The 23,109-nt window shown below is 46.2% G+C and overlaps 1 protein-coding gene across 2 annotated transcripts in view; it reads right to left on the bottom strand.

The window, feature by feature from the left end:
- Nucleotides 1-1,561: 1,561 nt before the first annotated feature.
- HMBS (hydroxymethylbilane synthase) overlaps nt 1,562-23,109 on the bottom strand; it is a 44,201-nt gene continuing 22,653 nt past the window's right edge. The window contains exons 1-14 of one of the 2 annotated variants that reach the window (XM_073656608.1): nt 21,942-22,048; nt 21,303-21,344; nt 20,834-20,906; nt 17,994-18,043; nt 17,454-17,509; nt 17,131-17,208; nt 16,060-16,137; nt 13,250-13,325; nt 12,338-12,451; nt 11,226-11,264; nt 10,950-11,069; nt 2,517-2,570; nt 2,351-2,437; nt 1,562-2,047 (exon numbers count right to left, since the gene is read on the bottom strand). In XM_073656608.1, coding sequence (XP_073512709.1) covers nt 1,874-2,047; nt 2,351-2,437; nt 2,517-2,570; nt 10,950-11,069; nt 11,226-11,264; nt 12,338-12,451; nt 13,250-13,325; nt 16,060-16,137; nt 17,131-17,208; nt 17,454-17,509; nt 17,994-18,043; nt 20,834-20,906; nt 21,303-21,344; nt 21,942-21,962 — 1,062 coding nt within the window. In that variant the 5' untranslated portion in view covers nt 21,963-22,048 and the 3' untranslated portion in view covers nt 1,562-1,873. Of the gene's footprint in view, nt 2,048-2,350; nt 2,438-2,516; nt 2,571-10,949; nt 11,070-11,225; nt 11,265-12,337; nt 12,452-13,249; nt 13,326-16,059; nt 16,138-17,130; nt 17,209-17,453; nt 17,510-17,993; nt 18,044-20,833; nt 20,907-21,302; nt 21,345-21,941; nt 22,049-23,109 lie in introns of those variants that run through there. The other variant, XM_073656609.1, reaches the window with a different exon arrangement.

Genomic DNA, 23,109 nt, shown 5'->3' with positions numbered 1-23,109 from the left:
TAATGGATAGTAAAGGACAGTTGCTCTGGAGTAGGACTGAATTTTCTGTATACTGACAAAAACAATGAGTACAATAAGTGTGAGGCTAATTCATGCATATTTTCCAAGTGACAAATAATTCTGTTATCTCTCCATGAATGTTTCAATAAAAATATAAAAATCATGGCCAAATCTCAGCCAGCTGTGATGTGTCCCAACCCCGTGGCTGCTGCTCTGTGAGAGGTGAGACACCCGATTGGTGCAGCGTCTCTAATATTTAGGGACAAAGTTTTATTAAAGGAGTTGTCCAGTACTTATTATTTACTATGGCCCAAATGTCCCCTAATGTATTTACTCTGTTCAGATAAGGGTTTTTGTAAATACCTTTCGTTGTCATCACATGATCCCAGCTGCAGCCAGCTCTTAATTCCGCTGATGTCACGTCAAGTGAGGTGTGACATCAGGGATGCAGGGGGTAACCTCGCCCACAGCCCAGCATCCACCATGGAACGCAGCACTGAGTCACCCCCAGCTGCAGCCGGAACTTGACGTGACATCAGCGGATGTGGACCCCGGCTCTGTGATGTCTGTGTACTGTCAGCGATAGCGCCACTCACAGGCAAGAAGGACAAAGAAAGGTATTAACAAAAACCCTTCTCTGAAGAGGGTAAATAAATTGGGGGACATTTGGGCCATTGTAAAGTACTGGACAACTCCTTTTCACTAGTTGCAGAGTGAGGCCGGCGCTGTGAACATCTGACGTCTTTCCGATATCAGCTGCTCTTGCCCTCCAGCTGCTGACCTTCCTGACCATGATTAAAGAAGGTTTAATCATAATCACAGACGCGGATTCTTTACTGTAAGAGCAGTGAGACTATGGAACTCTCTGCCGCATGATGTTGTAATGAGTGATTCACTACTAATATTTAAGAAGGGCATGGATGCCTTTCTTGAAAAGTATATTATTACAGGTTATATATACTAGATTCCTTAATAGGGCGTTGATCCAGGGAACTAGTCTGATTGCCGTATGTGGAGTCCGGAAGGAATTTTTTTCCCCAATGTGGAGCTTAGTGTTTTCCACATGTTTTTTTTTGCCTTCCTCTGGATCAACATGTTAGGCTATGGGTTGAACTAGATGGACTTAGTAACATAGGCTTCCTTCAACCTTAAAAACTATGTATATCAATCTACTTGACCCCTGCTCTACACCATGGTGCCTGCAGATGGGACAGCATGTTTATGGTGACGGACACAGCACTCTGCTACATTGAGGGGCGCCATGCTGCCCTTACAGCACAATAAATGGGGGACAGATTTCCTTTTAATGATCGTAGAATCGGACAGCCTCCATATTAATACTCATCTAGTCACATCACCATACAAATGGGATAAGACCGTTTTATTAGGTGTTTTGAGCAAGGCCAGATGATATACGCAGTTTCTTCTGCCGAGATTGCTGAACCTTCCAACAAGTCATTATGTTCACATAGCGCCATATTATTGTCTGCAGCATTTACTAAACCCAATAATTCCCAGATATGCTGCAGCATTTTTTGATGTAAGCTTTTCCAGCAGTGTACCTGGTAGAGCAGCTTCTTTATTGTACATTGTAAAGAATGATCACAGCCAGAAAGTTACAGAATTCCACATCTTAGCAGCACATTATAAAATACTGACCATTTTCATCTGTATGTTCTAAGAGTGAATGATATCTGCTGGCTGTGTAGGAGGCCCGGCTCTAATGACGTGGCTATCTCTACACTTCCTATTGTGTAGGCTGCACTGTCTGGAGAACCTTGGCAGATCATGTCATTATATGTTCTCCAGACAGTGATACCTACAAAATAGAAAAAGTGATTGAACTTCGTCTTTGTCCGTACTATGGTGTGCATTATCTGGCATCATTCAGCTGTCTTGCCACGGTCAGGATCTCTTTAGCACCTTTGCTCAGTAGTAAGTCTGCTAGTTCTGTTCCTAAATATTCTGCAGATGCCAAGGCCTTACGTGGTACACCAAGTGCTGTGATTCCTACGTGCTGACTATCATCATTTGGTCCATCAACATCCTATATGGGAGGGAGAAAAAAGTGTTACTCAGCATTAGCTAGTGTTCAGCAGGAATGTAACAAAAGAAAAAAGGTTCAACCACAATTCTGCTTGGACGTGTCAATCTGTGATGACAGCAGGCTAAAAACAAACTCTGCATCAATGCCATGGTTAGGGTCTAGGAAGAGCCAAGGGCCTTCTCAGCAAGGTTCTGCAAATGCATTATTAGCGTGTCACGTCTCTGGGCCCGGCCATACAGGAAAGAACAAGTCTTTGGGTTTGCAGTGTTTATCAGGTTGATAAAGGTTGCGCTCCTGTCTTACCTCATCCGGGAACATAACAGTTCTCTGCATCGTCTCCTTCAGGCAGTCGGATCCGTCCAGACTGTATACAGCTCCAGTAAGATACAGCTAAAGAAAAGCGAGCAGAATGAGAGGAACGCAAGAAATAGAATACTAAAAAAAATGTGAAAACATGGAGATCCATTACCTGAGAATCCTGGATAAATGTGCACACTGCCACGGGCACACTGCAACCACCCTCCTGAAATCACAGCACAATGTCAATGAGAACATTCCATACACACACTCAGTCTTACAGGGAACCCGACAGGTCTCCATGTCCTTCAAACCACCAGCATGTGTACATTCATATATTAATGCCCTGCCTAGTGTATAACTCATTAACATGTGTCAAAAAACTTTTTAAAATTCTGTTTTCAATATGCAAATATGTTTCAGACTAATCGATGGGGCGTTGGTTTCGCCAGACAAGTCATCCCTCTCACCATGTTATCTCACCACTGTGGGCTGCCGTGGCGAGAGGGATGACTTGTCTGGCGAAACTAACGCCCCATCGACTAGTCTGAAACATACAGCTCTGGCAAAAATTAAGAGACCACCGAACAGTTTTCTGTTGGAAAGCATGGAAAGACTGGTGGAAAGCATGCCAAGACGCATGAAAGCTGTGATTAAAAATCATGGTTATTCCACCAAATATTGATTTCTGAACTGTTTCTGAGTTAAAACATGAGTAATTTGAGGTGTGAAAGCACTGCTTCTTTTTTAGTATTTTGACCTTTTATCATTTTCTGCAAATAAATACAAAATTTTTAGCTTTGAATTTCGGAGACATGTTGGCAGTAGTTTATAGACTAAAACAACAATGTACATTTTACTCAAAAATATACCTAGAAAGAGATAAATCAGAGAAACTGAAAAATTTGCAGTGGTCTCTTCATTTTTGCCAGAGCTGTATTTGCATATTGAAAACAGAGTTCAAATAGTTTTTTGACACACGTTAATGAGTTATACACTAGGCAGGGCATTAATATATGAATGTACACATGCTGGCAGTTTGGGGAGCATGGGGGACCTGCCAGGTTCCCTTTAAGAAAACCTGAAAATAAAATTACATGTGGAAGGATGAACAATGGTTTATGGGAACTACAACTCATACATATGAGCATTTAAAATATCACTTAATAGTATACAGAAAAATATATTAAAGGTGCAAATAAAAAACCTTCATTCAAATTGGGATAGAATATACCAATATCTTTCCATAAACGCCACCACAGAACAATATAGCGGGCCTCTCATCCTATTTTACCCTAATAAACTATTATAGCCCTGGTACCATAAAGACTCCTGCCCTTACAAGGGCAATCCACAACTAGCCCTCCATTGATAAGCCCTAGTAATACCCCAAGTTTCATCCTTTCAGAGAACTGCTCGATCTGCTGCAGAGAAAACGGATTTTATCAAAACTACAGCAAGCAGCCTAGTAAGTTACAACCCTGTAATCAGGGTCTCTGCCCCTGCATCATGCTGCTCTCAGATGCGGCTGCAAAAACCCAGTGACTGATTCCCACTAAAGGACTTCTTAAACTTGGCTTGGTGCATATATTGGCATTGATAAGTTCTAAAAAAGTAGAATAATTATTGCAGATCTTAAATATAATACATCCTAGTAAAAGGGAAGGTGGGCACAGCTGGTGACATCACTCGTATTCCATTCTGGAAATACAATGAGGCTGACTCATTAGGGGCCTACAATGATTAGACACTTGCTATATGCTCCTGATGAGGGGGTGACAGCAGGCGGACCAATATTATTCAATGGGGAAGTGCATATAAACGATTTTTTTCACTAACCGAATCTGCTTGTGAAAAAAAGAAAAAAAATCACAGCAAGCGCTAGTTTCTTCTGCAAGTCGAATGAGACTCACCCATTCAAGTCTATTGGGGCGTAAAAATAAATACAAGGATGTCATATGGAGCCACAGTATAACGTCTGATTTTCAGCAGCAGAAAGGAAGGAAGGGAGACAGATCCATTACTAGTGGGTAGGCGGAGCCCCACAGGATAGTTCACCTCAGATTAGGTAAAGTGACGACCGGCCCCTCCAGCTTAGGCTCCTCCTACTCCCATGTCCTTCAGTCTAAAATTTGAGGTCGCAGAGGATAGTCGCTGCCTTTGCAGCTCCTCAGAAGAATTTTTTGTTTTATAATTTCCGGAGACCTGGACCCCCCGTGGTCTAGAGCAGTGGTCCCCAACCTTTTTTGCACCAGGGACCGGCTTGAAGCAAGATCATTTTTCCATGGCCCAGCAAGGAGGGGGTGGGGTGGGCGGGGCTTTGGTCATATGGGGGCGGGGTAATGGAGGGATTTGGAGTTTAGTGCATACTTATCATATAGTGTAGACCAGGTACCTGCCAGGAGCTATGCCAGGAGCCCCAGATAATGTGCTGTGCCAGGAGCCGCATCACTGAGGCCCCATCACGCCCTGCAGCAGGACAGGGCAGCTGTCCTGACAGCTGCTGTTCAGCTGCATTTACTTCATCCCAGGGGCGGACACAGACTGTAGTGGGCCCCTGTGCAAGAAATTTTTTGGGGCCCCCCCCGCCCTTCATAAGGCAACAAAGTTATGTAAACATAACCCCCCCATGTGCATCTCTCACCCCCCCATGTGCAGCTCACCCCCGTGCATCTCTCATCCCCCTCCGTGCATCTCTCATCCCCCTCCGTGCATCTCTCATCCCCCTCCGTGCATCTCTCATCCCCTCCGTGCATCTCTCATCCCCCCCGTGCATCTCTCACCCCCCGTGCATCTCTCATCTCTCCCCTCCCTCCCATGTGCATCTCTCATCTCTCCCCTCCCCCATGTGCATCTCTCATCTCTCCCCTCCCCCATGTGCATCTCTCATCTCTCCCCTCCCCCCCATGTGGATCTCTCATCTCTCCCCTCCCCCATGTGCATCTCTCATCTCTCCCCTCCCCCCCATGTGGATCTCTCATCTCTCCCCTCCCCCATGTGCATCTCTCATCTCTCCCCTCCCCCCATGTGCATCTCCCATTCCCCCCACTCCTAGTTAATTGTATTTAAAAAAAAATAAAACTTGTTATACTTACCCCCATGCGATCCCTGCAGAATCCTGGCGCTCGTCCAAATCGCTGACACCAGGTTCTCCTGACTTCCGGCCATGTGACGGCGCCGTCACATGACCGGAAGTCAGGGGAATCATGAAGGTGCTGCCGCAGCAGCGCAGCGCTAAGATGTCCCGGACCCGGCGCTTAGCATGCGGCCGGGGGCCCCATGAGGAGAGAGACGCACAAGAGGGGGGCTCCGAGGGGGCTCCTACCGGCCGGGCCCCATACTGGAGTCAGGGCAGTCATGCCCTGATGGCGGCCCTGCTGGAGGCTGGAGGGGCCCCCTCTCCCCGCGGACCGGCTGAAAAACCCCAACGGCCCGGTCCTGGTCCGCGGACCGGCGGTTGGGGACCTCTGGTCTAGAGGTCTCAGGGGGTCTCGGCGCTGCTGGGACCCCTGACCCTCCCCTGGCAGATCTGCGTACCCCCTAAGGAGGTCCCCGCAGAAGCCTGCCGGCCCCCAGGGGATACAGGGCGCTCCCTGGCGGAGACGCACACCACTTCTGTGGGGTCCCTGCGCGCTCCGCCGTGGGGGGAGCAAAGGGCCACGGCGCCACACATCCCTGGGGGTCCCTGTGGCGCTCAGCTGGGTAAGTGCTCTCATGGTTTGAGTGCTTCAGCGACTTACTGTTTCAAGTGGTGACTGCTGTGTTGTCCTTGCAGGATATCACCGCTGCAGGCGTTTGTGTAATTCTCTGCTGGCAGGGGAGCAGGGACGGAGGAGCGCGGGCTCCGTTAGTATGCAGCGGCGGGGGGCGTGGCTTCGCGCCTCTCTGCTGCCTGTCATCATAGCCTCAGACAGGAAGTGCCAGGAAAGCGCACGCTGGAGCTGACCCAGCCCCCTCTTCTTCTTCCGGCCATTACCTCATGCAACCTCCTGCTCCCCGCTCTCTACACCAGAAATTGGGTCCCCTCTCCTGAAGTGGACGTGCCATTGTCTCAGCTGAGCAAATCCTCTTTGCTTCCTGTTAAAGGGAAGGCGAGTCTACAGGAACCGCTGGACAGAAGGACGGAGTTAGCGGCGAAGTCCATCTACGAGGCCGTGGGTCATGGATTCCGAGCGGCCTTGGGAGCCATGTGGGCTGGTGAGGCTTCTCTGCGGTGGTTGGATCAGCTGCGGACGGCGTGGCAAGATGGGACTCCGCTGTCTCAGGTGGAAAGGCTCTTCCAGCTGTTGGAAGAGGCGGCCCGATATGGCAGGGACGCAGTGCTGGATACTATTTCGGTTCTGTCCAGGGCTCAATCCTCGGCAGTCACAGTCAGGAGAGCACTGTGGCTTAAACAGTGGACTGGAAACGCAGTATCCAAACAAGGTTTGCCGAGTCTGGCGTACAAGGGCGGTCAGCTTTTTGGTTCAGACCTCACGGAGCTGATTGCTAAGGCCAAGGCCAAGGATTCGGCTTTGCCGCAGTGGAAAGCAGCGGCTTCTACGTCTGGCAAGTCAAGTGCCGGTAGTGGTAGTCGGTCCTTTCGGCCCAGGGGACGGTTCGGTCAGCCCTCTTGGAGATCGGGTCGTCCCTCGTCTTCCGGAAAAAAGACCAGCCAGAAATCCCGTACTCCCTGGAAACAACATTTCCGTCAGGACAAACGGGAGGTTGACAAAAAGCCCGCTAAGGCGGACTGACGCCAGGAACCCTCTCGAGGGCTCTCGGGTGGGAGGTCGTCTGCTACAATTCGGGTCGATTTGGGCGTCCCACGTATCGGACGCCTGGGTGACGCGGGTTATGTCGGCAGGCTATTTCATAGTTTCATTCTCGACCCCCAGACAGGTTTCGTCAGTCACGCATCCCGTCCGAGCCCAAGCTGGCTGCCGCACTGCTGCGGGAGGTCGACTCTCTTCTGCAGCAGGGGGTGGTGGTTCCGGTTACGCCGGAGGACCGGGGAAGGGGGTTTTACTCCAACCTTTTTGTGGTCCCCAAAAAGGAGGACAAGTTTCGCCCCATTCTGGACCTCAAAGAATTGAATGTTCATGTCCGGACCCGGAAATTCCGTATGGAGTCTCTTCACTCTGTCGTGGCGGCCCTGTCACAGTACGATTTCTTGGTGTCGATCGACATCCGCGACGCCTATTTGCATGTCCCTATCGGCAGGGCTCACCAGCGCTTCCTGCGTTTCGCCATAGATCAGGCCCATTACCAGTTTGTGGCCCTACCATTCGGGTTGGCCTCGCCGCCCAGGGTTTTTACAAAGATTCTGGCGCCGCTCGTGGCGCTCCTTCGAAGGCAAGGAGTTACGATTCTCCCCTACCTGGACGACCTGTTAATTGTGTCGCCCACAGCGGAGGAGGCGGTGACTGCTCGCGATCTCTCCCTTCAGCACCTGGAGGACTTCGGGTGGCTGGTCAATTGGAAGAAGTCGTCATTGGAGCCGTCGCAGTCAATCCTGTTCTTGGGGATGCATTTCGACACGGTACGAGCAGTGGTGTCCCTGCCTCCGGACAAACAAGCGAACCTTCGTCACCATGTCCAGACTATGAGGTCGGCGATGGCGATGTCCCTTCGGAAGTGTATGCGCCTTCTGGGTCTGATGGTGGCGGCAATGGAAGCGGTACCGTTTGCACAATTTCATTCCCGGGGTCTCCAAGATCTTATTCTGACCCGTTGGGATCGATCGCCGGCTTCGCTAGATCGCTGTGTCGGTATCTCCCGCAGGGTGCGAGAGTCTCTTGGATGGTGGTTACGTCCGGAGACTTTATCCCTGGGGAAATCCTTCCTCCTCCCACGGTGGTCGGTCATTACCACCGATGCCAGCCTGACAAGCTGGGGGAGGGGGGGTTTGGAACGATCTCTGGGTTCAGGGGGTCTGGTCGTCAGAGGAGTCGTCTCTGCCGATCAACATCCTGGAGTTGAGAGCGATATTTCTCTGCCTCCGACATTGGACGGTCCCTTTGAGCGGTCTGCAGGTCCGGATTCAGACGGACAATGCGACAGCTGTCGCGTATATCAACCATCAGGGCGGGACGAGGAGTTCCAGACTCATGATGGAGGTCTCTCGGATCCTGGTATGGGCCGAGTCCAGGGTTCCAGCCATCTCCGCGATTCACATCCCAGGAGTGCTGAATATCACGGCGGACTTCCTCAGTCGCGAGCAGGTGGATCCCGGAGAATGGAGTCTTCATCCGGAAGTTTTTGCACTGCTGTGCTCCCGTTGGGGGACTCCCCAGGTGGACTTGATGGCATCCAGGCTGAACGCCAGGGTTCCGACGTTCATGTCCAGGTACAGGGACCCGGAGGCTGTGACGCTAGATGCTCTAGTGGCCCCGTTGGACCAGTTCGAGCTGAGCTACGTGTTTCCGCCGGTATCCTTACTTCCTCTGGTGATCCGGCGGATCAAACTCGAATGAATTCCGGCGATTTTGGTGGCGCCGGATTTGCCGCGGAGGGCGTGGTATTCAACGCTGGTGTCTCTTCTGGCGGCGCCTCCGTTTCCACTGCCTCTTCGCCCGGACCTGTTGACCCAAGGGCCCATTCGTCATCCGGACCTGAAGTCGCTTCGTTTGACGGCGTGGCACTTGAGACAGAGATCTTGACCCGTCGTGGGTTTTCGGCCGAGGTCATTGCCACCTTGCGGGCGGCCAGAGGTCCAGCTACGACTAGGATTTATCACAGAACTTGGGAGGCCTTCTATTCATGGTGTTCTGGATCGTCAAGGAACCCGGGGGTTTTTTTCCATTCCCAACTTCTTGGCTTTTCCGCAATGTGGTTTGGCCAAGGGTCTGGCAGTTGGTACCTTGCGCGGTCAGGTATCTGCACTATCCATGCTTTTTCGGAAGGCTATTGCCTCGCGCAGGGATGTGCGTTCGTTTTTTCGCGGGGTTGCACGTCAGTTTCCGCCTCGGAGGGCGTTTGTGGCTCTTTGGCGGCTCAATCTAGTCTTGGAGGCTCTTCAGCATGGGCCGTTTGAGCCTATGGATTCAGCTACGCTTTACTTGCTTTCTTGGAAGGTGGCCTTCCTGGTGGCGGTCACCTCTTTGAGAAGGGTTTCTGAGTTGGCGGCACTGTCTTGCTCACCCCCTTTTCTGGAGTTCCACTCGGATCGCGTGGTGCTTCGTACCCGTGGCGATTTTCTGCATAAAGTGGTGTCGCGTTTCCACGTCAATCAGGACATCGTGTTGCCCTCCCTCTGTCCGATTCCGAAGAGTCCAAAAGGAGCGAGCCTTGCACTCGTTGGATTTGGTGCGGGCTTTGAAGTTCTATCTTACAATCACGCAAGGGTTTCGGAAGTCGGACTCGCTTTTTGTGATTCCTGCTGGTCGTCGGCGTGGTCAGCGGGCTTCCAAGGACACTATAGCTCGGTGGATACGTTCGGCTATCCTGGAGGCGTACCGGCTCAAGGGCGAGCCTTGTCCGGTTAAGGTTCGAGCTCATTCCAGAGAGCTGTTGGTTCGTCGTGGGCTTTTTGTCAGGGGGCCTCGGCAGCGCTGCTCTGCCGGGCGGCTACCTGGCGCTCCGTTCACACTTTTACTGGACGTGAGTGCTTCCGCCAATGCGGCCTTGGGACGCAGGGTCCTGCAGGCGGCGGTGGTTTAGGTTATCTCTTTATCTAGTTTTGGCGCTTGTTGCGCGCTTGCCTAAGTTGTTGGGGTGTTGGCTATTCTGCCACTCTTTCCCACCCTTGAGTTCTGGACTGCTTTGGGACGTCCCACTAGTAATGGATCTGTGTCTCCCTTCCTTCCCTTCTGCTGCTGAAAGACGGATTTTGGTAAGACCTTACCTGTAAAATCCTTTTCAGCGAAGGAAGGAAGGGAGACACAGCACCCTCCCATGGCAGAAGTGTATTATTGTTTTCCAGATGCGGCGCGACTCCTCTCTGATGGCGGTCATCTGGGCTGGGGTCGGCGCGCTAGGGCTCTGTTCCAGCATTGCCAGCTCATCGCAGTTGTCAGGTCCAGTGAGTAGTGCCTGGGACTGTGTGGTTTTTCTGTTATATGCATAACCTGTTCTCTCGCATTTCTGAATTTTCGGAAGGGGTTGTGTTGTTCCGCTGGTGTAGTCTGCTCTTCCTTAGCTTGTGTACGGACTGGAGAATCATGGGAGTAGGAGGAGCCTAGGCTGGAGGGGCCGGTTGTCACTTTTTCTAATCTGAGGTGAACTATCCTGTGGGGCTCCGCCTACCCACTAAATAATGGATTTGTGTCTCCCTTCCTTCCTTCGCTGAAAAGGATTTTACAGGTAAGGTCTTACCAAAATCCGTCTTTTACAGATACATTGCAGTTCTGTAACATGGGAAACTGTAAATGGTCCTGTCCATGATTAATAGCCGCTGCGGTAAAAAAACAGATCGCATACAGACAGCACATGGACGACAAGTGAGAGAAAAAAAAAACGTCTGAGCTTTTTGGATGAAACTGATTTTTTAGAGGTGTGTGTGAAGCTAACCTAGGAGACATTTTGGTGTGCAGGTCACAATCTGTTCTCACATATCTAGAAATGTATTGGCTTTAGCATTCTGTGATCACATCGATTACTTTGCTCGGTTATTCGGGGGTCTTACCAGTCTTCTCATGAATGCTCTTTCCGCAATGCAGCACAACACAGTCTGAGGGTCCTGTAAGGCACAAACCATCTGCAGTATGTCCTGGTCTCTGGCTCGGACCTCTACAGCTAATGCACCCTAAAGAAACAGAAGGCAATCACAGAAGATACAGTGACTCCAATCCTTACATTTTAAGATCAGAAATGTAAAAATATATTCAACAATATTCAGCCAATGCAAATAATTATATGAAAATAGAATGACAGAAAAGAAGGAAATGCTGCCAATACGTACCTGACCCACTGCATACAGGCACTGCTCCGGTAACAGGATCTGAGCGGAGGAGAAGGGATAAAAATGAACAATGGACAACAATTAAAGAGCTTCCCTATGTCAAAGTAGAATATCCACTGTACACCCAATCGATGCTAACAGTTTATTGGAGACAGTGCACAGCAATGAGAAGGTAATAGAGCTCTTTGGGTGTGAACATCGGGACGTTTTGATTTTCAAATAGTCACTATGAAAATCGAAATAGAAGAAAATCAAATAACTATACGTAACTCCACGGTCAGCCTAACATGTCAATGTACATCACAATTATTTATTGCACTAGTTGACGTGGGATTGTAAATCCCATTGTATGTATATATGTAAATATTGTATACATGTAAACCCGTTAATTATTATGCTTGCCGGTACCCATCATATGAATATGTACCCCATGTTGTGTTTGTATCAGCCCTGTATGTCTCTCTTCACCTGTTTTGTATAGTTATTTGATTTTCTTTTGTCTCGATTTTCATAGCGACTGTGTGAAAAAGGTTCCTCAAACCGAAACGTCCCGATGTTCACACCCAAGGAGCATTATTATCTTCTCATTGCTGTGCACCGTCGTCTCCAATAAACTATTTGCACAGATTGAGTGTGCAGTGGATATTCTACTTCTTATCACATGCACTGCGCATTCAACAAGTGTGTGCACTCCGTATTTTATACTAGAAACGTATTATATGGCCTGAGATACCAGATCTGATGGAAGATGCTGTCATATTCTTATCCGTACTCCCCAGATTTATGGATTCTGTCCCGCCCTTGGACAGTGAAAACGTAGGCGAGTCTGACATGCTCCAAATGTATCAGTGCCTCACGCTGGATGAGAATTACACACTTGCCTAACTTTACACCACCTTCTGCCTATTGTGTGCCACCTTGTTGCATTTCAGCCACGTCACTTTCCAGCTAATCCACGTGAGCCGCAAACAGTAATAATAAACTCTAGTTCAATTTGCACAAATATATGAAGCATTTTTGCAATTCCAAAAGAAAATCAGCCCCGTATCCGTGTAAAGCAAAGCAGTAAACTGCCCGTGTATTTATGGCAAGAACACAAACCATCTCCTTACCTGATCAATGCGGTTCTCCCAGCCCATGCGACGCAGACCTGCAGCAGCCAAAATAATGGCACTAAAATCATTATGGTCATCCAGCTTTTTCAATCGAGTGTTTAAATTACCCCGCTGAGGAGTGAAGTATTAAGGATGAACACAGCAAAACTTACAAAACAACAACTGTAAATATGCAGTATATGATCACTTTCTGAACAGAGGTATAAAAAAACAAAAAAAGGACAGGCATTTATTTCCAATACTTATATCCAGACCAAAAAAAAGGCTTTTGTTTGAAGGAACAATTCAGCTAAAATAGAAACGTGAATTTCTGATATTTTTTAATGTGCACTCATCAGGCAGAATATAGATTATGTGCATTCGAATGAGCTTAAAAAGCAGCAAAAAGTCATTTTCTTTTGAACACCCATTGTGTAGACCACATATAGGAAGATCTGAGCGAATACAGGAGGTCTTGTGTTAAGGAGCCTCATATTTTGGCTCAAGAGGAAAACCATTACACAAAGCATCTTTATAGGAGCAGTAAGCACACAACTTATTGTTTGGAGTGAGCAGTGTAATACCTCACTTCTCCTGTGGAGGCACTGTAGGGAAATTAAAGGCAACCTGCCAGGTCGCTGAGCCTCAGGGGCAGACCTTCAATGAAGAATATGAATCCAGCCAGACAGTGGTCAGTAAAGAAACGTCCCATGTACATTTGGACATGCAGAGGACAGCATTATAAGTTCATTTTTCCGATAATAACCGCTTATTGTCTCAGGTATCAGAGACATCACTGGTAAACTGGATTCACGTTAAATTGTACTGCAGGCGGTTTGGTGGGCCTCAGGGGCCGGACGGGCTTCTTCAGGCACTTGCTGATCGCTGGGCTTCCACTAGTACGAGCCCATTTAATTGTCAAAAGGATACAATATCTTTAAACGCTAAATGAGGGTATCGCTTTTTCAGCTGAGCGGCCCTGCGAAGAGAGCTGGTCCCAATTGTGCTGAAAAAAAATACACAAGTATTAACATTATAACGATTAATATTTTATTAAATAAAACGGATTTTGATTTTAATCGTAGATTATATGACTGTACGGACGGTTAATAGTCAAGATGACTGGAACACCATTTACTCTGTTGAAGAGTTACAAAGATCAGAATTCTGGCTCGATTTGTGCTAAAAAGCGGACATACACGTCTTGCACCACAGTCAGGTCTCGTTCACATGGCCATTATTCACATACCAACTCTGTGCTCTTCACAGACAGAAAGCGAACCCATTATAGTCTAGACACCAACCAAAAATGGGTGAATAAGGTCACTCACTCTGAAGCAATGGTGGTTTTCTTCTTGTACAAATAAATTAAATAAGCGGACGTCTGAATGAGGGCTTATGTGTTTTAGACATTTTTTGTCCCTCCCTCGACATGTGGATGCAGCCTAAGCTAAGCTGGGTCATGGGCTACAGTAACACATAAGGGACTAAGGAAGCACCAAACTTTTCATACAGTATGAACCACCGTAATAAAGGTGCCGCACTTTTGGACTGTCTAGTCTAAGCTTATGCAATGTAAATATTAAGCAAGTAAATCGCCCCCAGTGGGTGGAAGCAGAGGGGAAATCACTCACTGATCTGCTCCAGTTTTCAATAACTTGCTGCAATTTACACCAGAAACTGTCCAACTATAGCAGAAATCTCCTCCTTGCTCCCGCCAGGCCTAGATCTCAATTTCTACCTTACAGTGGGTACGGAAAGTATTCAGACCCCTTTAAATTTTTCACTCTTTATTTCATTGCAGCCATTTGGTAAATTCTAAAAAGTTATTTTTTTTCTCATTAAAGTGCACTCTGCACCCTATCTTGACTGAAAAAAACAGAAATGTAGACATTTTTTGCAAATTTATTAAAAAAGAAAAACTGAAATATCACATGGTCATAAGTATTCAGACCGTTTGCTCAGACACTCATATTTAAGTCACATGCTGTCCATTTCCTTGTGATCCTCCTTGCGATGGTTCTACTCCTTCATTGGAGTCCAGCTGTGTTTCATTAAACTGATAGGACTTGATTTGGAAAGGCACACACCTGTCTATATAAGACCTCACAGCTCACAGTGCATGTCAGACCAAATGAGAATCATGAGCTCAAAAGGAACTGCCCAAGGACCTCAGAGACAGAATTGTGGCAAGGCACAGATCTAGTCAAGGTTACAAAAGAATTTCTGCATTTCTCAAGGTTCCTAAGAGCACAGTGGCCTCCATAATCCTTAAATGGAAGAAGTTTGGGACCATCAGAAGTCTTCCTAGACCTGGCCGTCCAGCCAAACTGAGCAATCGTGGGAGAAGAGCTTTGGTGAGAGAGGTAAAGAAGAACCCAAAGATCATTGTGGCTGAGCTCCAGAGATGCAGTAGGGAGATGGGAGAAAGTTCCACAAAGTCAACTATCACTGCAGCCCTCCACCAGTCGGGCCTTTATGGCAGAGTGGCTCAACGGAAGCCTCTCCTCAGTGCAAGACATATTAAAGCCCGCATAGAGTTTGCTCAAAAACACATGAAGGACTCCCAGATTATGAGAAATAATATTCTCTGGTCTGATGAGACAAAGATAGAACTTTTTGGTGATAATTCTAAGAGGTATGTGTGGAGAAAACCAGGCACTGCTCAGCACCTGCCCAATACAATCCCAACAGTGAAACATAGTGGTGGCAGCATCATGCTATGGGGGTGTTTTTCAGCTGCATGGCCAGGACGACTCGTTGCAATTGAAGGAAACATTAATGCGGCCAAGTACAGAGATATCCTGGATGAAAACCTCTTCCAGAGTGCTTGGACCTCAGACTTGGCTGAAGGTTCACCTTCCAACAAGACAATGACCTTAAGCACACAGCTAAAATAACAAAGGAGTGGCTTCAGAACAACTCTGTGACCATTCTTGACTGGCCCAGCCAGAGCCCTGACCTAAAGCCAATTGAGCATCTCTGGAGAGACCTCAAAATGTCGGTCCACCAACGTTCACCATCCAACCTGACAGAACTAGAAAGGATCTGCAAGGAAGAATGGCAGAGGATCCCCAAATCCAGGAGTGAAAAACTTGTTGCATCATTCCCAAGAAGACTCATGGCTGTACTAGCTCAAAAAGGTGCTTCTACTTAATACTGAGCAAAGGGTCTGAATACTTATGACCATGTGGTATTTCAGTTTTTCTTTTTTAATAAATTTGCAAAAATTTCTACATTTCTGTTTTTTTCAGTCGAGATGGGGTGCAGAGTGTACTTTAATGAGAATAAAAATGAACTTTTTAGAATTTACCAAATGGCTGCAATGAAACAAAGAGTGAAAAATTTAAAGGGGTCTGAATACTTTCCGTACCCACTGTATATTACATATGAGAAAAGGAGAAGATCTTGTCCTGTTTAGGTAGACTGGAGAAGTAACACAGTAATGTCCTACAGTGGAAGAACAAGTGCAATGGAGAATTTATCCTACTGCTCACTGTCAATTACACTTTTCGGTTCTGGTCTTTGAAGAAGCTCCAAAAAAAAAAAAAAAAGAGCGTTGCTGTAAAATATTCATTGTGACTGCAGAGATGTGATAAAGGATACCTGCAGTACAGTGATCTCGCCCCGGGCTGGACGGCTCTCACAAGTCACATAATAAGCCTCATGTGTTAGTGGTCTGTGAGCTTCTGGAGGGGGCAGCTGCAGAGTTTACAACAATATACTCATGCTAATCTCACCTATTTTGGGGCAAACTCTCCAATGTATTTCCCACATTCATAGGGTGAAAAACAACGGCATCATACGGACTTTCACGCCTATGGGGAAAACATGAGAATCACAACGGGGACAGAAAAGAACAGCACAAAATCTATTATCTCTACAGATAAGTCAAAGCCTTTTTCAACATGTGGTTTTCTGCTACTTCGACAACCCCTACTTAAAAGGGAATTTGTTACCAGGTTTTTCACACCTAATCTGAGAGCAGCATAATGTAGGAGCAGAGACCCTGATTCCAGTGATGTGTCACTTACTGGGCTGCTTGCTGTAGGTTTTATAACATCACTGTTTTATCAGCAGGAGATTATCACTAGAGGACTAATCACAGAAAGCGGCCAATCAGTGGTGTGGGTGGGGTTACAAAGGGCCCATCATTCAGAGAACTGCTAGATCTGCAGCAGAGAAAACTGAATTTGTCCAAACTACAACAACTGGCAAATTACGAGATACATCGCTGGAATCAGGATCTCTGCCCCAACACCATGTTGCTCTCAGATGGGGTACCAAAAACGTGGTGACAAGATTTCTTTTAAATACTGTATTCCTAATCCCCACGTTGGGTCTCCCAGCGCTTGCATGACGCATGACATTATGTCATATGACCATTGCAGCCAAACATCAGCTGCTGTGACCACACACAGATCATTGGAGGGAAGTGTGAGTGCTGAAGACCAGGGATGGCCGCGGCGCTGATGTGACAAAACGCCATGCGAGAGTTGGAGACTCTGGAATAGCGCGAATACAGGAGGGGAGTTTAAGCTTTTTTTTCTTCATTTACTTTACTTGGGGGGGATACAACACTAGAGAAGCGGTTGTCCAAGAAGTGGATAACCCCTTTAATGAGATGTTTTCGACCAAATGTGTTTTATAGGTTAAGAAGAGACTTAGATCTCAACACAGGGTAACGGAATTAACCAAGGAGATTTTGGGAAGTCCTTCCCTCTTGGTATTATGTAAAGGCTCAATCTTTTTTTGATGAAAGATTGTGGATCTCCTGAATGAGAGGAGCCTTAGATGATAAAACCACTCACTTGCATACGGCTCCAATTGTAAAACCAGGAGGTAGAGTTGTTGGTAAATCTTTCAGTGAATGGATGACAAGATCAACCCTAAAAGAGATGGAGGGCACACATTTAATCGAGTGAATCTTCTAGGCTCACCCCAGCATCATGGCTACCATTGTTACAGGATCTATGCTGTAAATCCATTTTTTTATGAATCCTTATTTCTCCAAATGACTTATCCTGGCCTGCAGTGCTCGGCCATATAAAGAGCAGCTAATGGAAGGCCGGCCAGTAATGGGTCACAGCTACCCAATATACCCAATAGGATCACAAGTACCCCAGCCACTTACTCATTTCTCTCCAGGGCATTCTCCAGCTCCTTTGTAAATAGACTTTTTTCACCTATCTGGAGAAAAGGCGGCAAAATATACATAAATTATATGAAGTGTCCTTTGCTTTGCAGACATGGCACTTGCTCTTTCTTGGATAAGACAACCGCCTCCTTTCATAGATATGAGGACAAGACCCTTCCCCATTATCCATATTGGTTAAATGTGATTTAGAAAACAGCACCACACCTGCCCACAGGTTGTGTGCGGTATTGCAGCTCAGCCCCCCTGACTAATAGAGCTGAGCTGTAACACCACACAACCTATGGACAGGTATGCTGCTAGTTCAAGAAAAAAGTAACCATGTTATTCTAATACAATAAAATCTGTTTTTAAAAAGGCCACTTATTTAACCAAAGAGGTGCCTGTAATCAGAAGAGGACTTTAGGTTAATTATTTGCTGTGATTGACCCCAGGCAGCCCATAGAAAGCCACATGCTGATGCTACACTGCGCCATCCCTGACTTTCTGACGCTTACTGGTAATTCTCAGTACACTCACCTTAGATAGTGCAGTATCTAAAATCTTGTCTCCCGTTGTTGACATGGCAACTGGAAAAAACGTAATTCACAAAAGTGAGACATAAGTTTTACTATGTGCACATAACCACTGTACTCATTAACACCAAACCCTTTATCAGTAAGGTTGTGAAGAAACCATGTACCCCGTAAGGGCATGTTCACACCTTTGCATATATCCCCACAAAAAACGTATTGTTTTACTGCTCCAGCAAACTGAATGAGAGCTGTGAAATCTGAAGAACATGATGCTTATTTTCCCTTACAGATTTAAAGCACTTTCTAATCTGCAGAATGTTGATTCTTTTAGCATTTTTGCAGAACTCATCATCCAATCAAAATGCATCAAAAACAAATCCATCAAAGAGTTTTTCCTGCCAACACTCCAGTATTCACGGACTTTTCTGCTGCAAATACCGATTGGGAGCACATATCCTAAGAGGGACCACCATCCGAAAAGTGTCACCTCTGGTCATAGAGGACCTTAGAAATACAGTAATCTGCACATGAGTTACCTGTGGATGACAGAGTCTTCCCTGCTCACACTGCAGCCCGGCCGGGGTTGGGAAATAGTATTCTTCAATTCCTCCCACCCAAGAACAACGTAGGATAGTCAAGATCAGAACCCTCCAAGACACTTTACATCTACAACCCCTGGCAAAAATTATGGAATCACCGGGCTCGGAGGATGTTCATTCAGTTGTTTAATGTTGTTGAAAAAAAGCAGATCACAGACATGGCACAAAACTAAAGTCATTTCAAATGGCAACTTTATGGCTTTAAGAAACACTAAAAGAAATCAAGAAAAAAAATGTGGTACTCAGTAAGGGTAATTTTTTTCAGACCAAGCAGAGGGAAAAAATTATGGAATCACTCAATTCTGAGGAAAAAATTATGGAATCACCCTGTAAATTTTCATTTCCAAAACTAATACCTGCATCAAATTAGATCTGCTCGTTAGTCTGCATCTAAAAAGGAGTGATCACACCTTGGAGAGCTGTTGCACCAAGTGGACTGACATGAATCATGGCTCCAACACGAGAGATGTCAATTGAAACAAAGGAGAGGATTATCAAACTCTTAAAAGAAGGTAAATCATCACGCAATGTTGCAAAAGATGTTGGTTGTTCACAGTCAGCTGTGTCTAAAATCTGGACCAAATACAAACAACATGGGAAGGTTATTAAGGGCACACATACTGGTAGACCAAGGAAGACATCAAAGTGTCAAGACTGGAAACTTAAAGCAATATGTCTCCAAAACAGGAAATGCACAACAAAATAAATGAGGAACGAATGGGAGGAAACTGGAGTCAATGTCTGTGACTGAACTGTAAGAAACTGCCTAAAGGAAATGGGATTTAGATACAGAAAAGCTAAACATAAGCCATCATTAACACCTAATCAGAAAAAAACAAGGTTACAATGGGCTAACGAAAAGCAATGATAGACTGTGAATGACTGGATGAAAGTCGTATTCAGTGATGAATCGCGAATCTGCATTGGGCAAGGTGATGATGCTGGAACTTTTGTTTGGTGCCGTTCCAATGAGATTTATAAAGATGACTGCATGAAGAGAACATGCAAATTTCCACAGTCATTGATAATATGGGGCTGCATGTCAGGTAAAGGCACTGGGGAGATGGCTGTCATTACATCTTCAATAAAGGCCCAAGTTTACATTGATATTTTGGACAGTTTTATTATCCCAGCAATTGAAAGCTGTTTGGGGATGATGACATTTTTCAAGATGATTTATGCATCCTGCCATAGAGCAAAAACTGTGAAAACATTCCTTGAAAGAAGACACATAAGGTCAATGTCATGTCCTGCAAATAGTCCGGATCTCAATCCAATTGAAAATCTTTGGTGGAAGTTGAAGAAAATGGTCCATGACAAGGCTCCAACCTGCAAAGCTGATCTGGCAACAGCAATCAGAGAAAGTTGGAGCCAGATTGATGAAGAGTACTGTTGGTCACTCATTAAGTCCATGGCTCAGAGACTGCAAGCTGTTATTAAAGCCAGAGGTGGTGCAACAAAATACTAGTGATGTATTGGAGTGTTCTTTTGTGTGTTCGTTTTTCATGATTCCATAATTTTTTCCTCAGAATTGAGTGATTCCATAATTTTTTTCCCTCAGCTTGGTCTGAAAAAAAATTACCCTTACTGAGTACCACATTTTTAATCTTGATTTCTTTTAGCGTTTCTTAAAGTCATAAAGTTGCCATTTGAAATAACTTTAATTTTGTGCCATGTCTGTGATCTGCTTTTTTTCAACAACATTAAACAACTGAATGAACATCCTCCGAGCCCGGTGATTCCATAATTTTTGCCAGGGGTTGTATGATCCTCTACTTATAATGGAGTAAGAGAAATGCAAATAAAGAATTCAGACTGAAAAATAGTTTCCTTTACCCTGACAAATAACAGAATGGAAACAAAGAAGGAAAGCCTCAGCGTCCTCCGTACTCAGGAAACCCACTGTGTCAGGAGATCTTGGTGGGTTGTTACATTTCACAAATATCTAATACCAGTAGGTGATTGCTTGACACCACAAATGTCAGTCTATTTGACAACTAAAGACAGATCGGGCCCAAGTATATTCTAAGTTATTCTCAAACAGAACGAGTCCAAAATCTATCTCATCTACTCTGAGCAGCAGCCGACCATGGGGAGATCATGACTGTTCCCCAAGGTCGGCTGTCCATGTGACGCAGGGATCTGCCAAGACCTCCGCACCTACAGATGCTCCTTGCAGTCACTGTCCACATGGTGCAGTAAAACAAGTGTCCTTATCAAATCAATATCTAATTTCCCTACTTACCAATCTCAAAGTGAGCCTCCGGAAACTTGTGGGACAGCATTTCCACAACGCTGTCCGTCTGGATACGTGCCAGCTGTGTGGAGAGAGCACATCATATGCCAGATTGTAACACGAATGGTTAGAATAAAGGCCCATTCACACAGACAGTTCTGCCAACTACAAATTAAACACCCCTGGACGATATAATGTGTATGGTCATAGGATCTGTCAGCCCCCATATAGCTTACAGTGTGGACAGAACATCCACTGTTCCACCAGCTAAGATACACTGACAATAATGGGGAAGGAGGGGATTATTAGGGTCTCATCTCACATCTCAAAGGAGGTAAAACAAAAAGATTTGGTGATGTGACATAAAAGTAAGAGGTTATACAAGTTATTGTAACAGAGAAGAGAATACTCATTAAATTGTATAAGAAATGAAAGGGTCAATCATGGAAAAGATACAAAATAATGCAGCCCGGCTCACCTGACTTTTCCTTGTACCAACTCGTATGACATTTCTTTGTTCCTGCAGCAAAAACAGCAGAGTACACATGACTCCAATATTCACAGACACACTCCAGATATAAGACAGACGTTTCTATTAGATCAGTCTGGAAATATTGCTCGGGCCAGGTTCACACTAGCGTTTCAAGTTCTGCTTCTCTGTTCCTTTATGGCAACAGACAAAAAGAACTTCTGAAGAAAGGCCCCTTACACGGTTAACACCAGTGACGCCAGACGATCCTCATTGACTAGAAGTTGTTATTTAACAGACTGAATAGGACAAATCAGAAAAACTGCAGAAAGTGTCTTAATATAGCAGTAATTGTGTTATATACAGGCGTCCTGGAGCACCAGCGGCATATACAGGCGTCCTGGAGCACCAGCGGCATATACAGGCGTCCTGGAGCACCAGCGGCATATACAGGCGTCCTGGAGCACCAGCGGCATATACAGGCGTCCTGGAGCACCAGCGGCATATACAGGCGTCCTGGAGCACCAGCGGCATATACAGGCGTCCTGGAGCACCAGCGGCATATACAGGCGTCCTGTATAGGCTATATACAGATGTCCTGGAGCACCAGTGTGCACAGTACATCACAGCTGGCAGACTGGCAGTTACCTGCACCTTCCTAATCTCCATTTTCCAAGTTTGCCCGTCCTGATGTCCACGTGTCTTCTCTCACCGACAGTCCTTATTACAGTGACAGCTCGGAGGATCAGTGAGAGACAATGTGCTCGCCCTGATAAATGCAGGAGGCGGGTGGTGGGATAGATAGTACGCCTGCACCCCACCCCGCTGGATAATTCCACCTGGAAGCCCTAATGTTATCAGCGGGGCTCAGGCCGGATTTTAATTCTTATAACCACAGCTAAGTGTATGCCACAGAGGTCTTATCTGGGCACAGATGGGCGACTCCCCTGCTACTGCTGAGCTGCAGAAACTAGAGCTCTCATCTTCCCACCAAACCTCTATGTAACCAGTCTGCCGAACACAGGAGTGACGGGAGCCATGTCATTCACACACAAGAGTTTGAGAAAACTAATTCTCTTTTTGTAACTGCAGCTTGTTTTACTCGTGGATTCATTAGAGAAATAGCGTGCGCCATTCTGATAGTTACATAGCAAAGTGATTAACGACATCACAGTCTACACCTCGCACTATAGGCCATGTTCACACACAGCATTGTGTGCCAAAACCTGCTCTCTTAGCAGTAAAAATGCAGGGTTAAATTTGTGGTGCTTTTGGGTGCGGATTACAAGTGTGCTTGGTTTACTGTACATGTTTAATAAAGTTAGTTTTATTCACCAAAAACATTGGTTGCGTTTTTTTCTTCACTTTCTCATTGCTTTCTATGGGTGAAAAAATGCTGACAGAAATGACCTGCTGCAGATATCAAACACACTGCAGTTCTCAAATTAAGTCAGGAAAAAGGGTTTGCATGTGATTCCTGAAATCTCACAGCTTTTGCTGGTACTGAAAAAGCAGCTTTTAATTTGCATAAAAAAATGCCGCATGTGAACATAGCTTTAAAGCAATTGTCACCAGCTCCTCTGCACTGATCAGCGAAGGCCAGCACTGGAGAAGTGATCAGTGAGAGACCCTCCTGCTGCCAAGTCCCACAGGGGTCCTATAAGAATGGATAGCAGTCCTGCAAGCTCACATAGACGAGGCAGCACTGGCTGTGGTGTGCACAGGACCCTATGGCTATGTGCACACGGTGCGTTTTTGATGTGGTAAATCTGCGCGGATTTGGCCCCAAAAACGTATCGCAAACCTTTTCCCAGCA

Source organism: Phyllobates terribilis, unplaced genomic scaffold (genome assembly GCF_046119375.1).
Source record: "Phyllobates terribilis strain yellow unplaced genomic scaffold, ASM4611937v1 Scaffold_12__6_contigs__length_324123572, whole genome shotgun sequence".
NCBI lineage: Eukaryota > Metazoa > Chordata > Amphibia > Anura > Dendrobatidae > Phyllobates > Phyllobates terribilis.
This window is presented reverse-complemented; position numbering and strand designations above follow the sequence as displayed.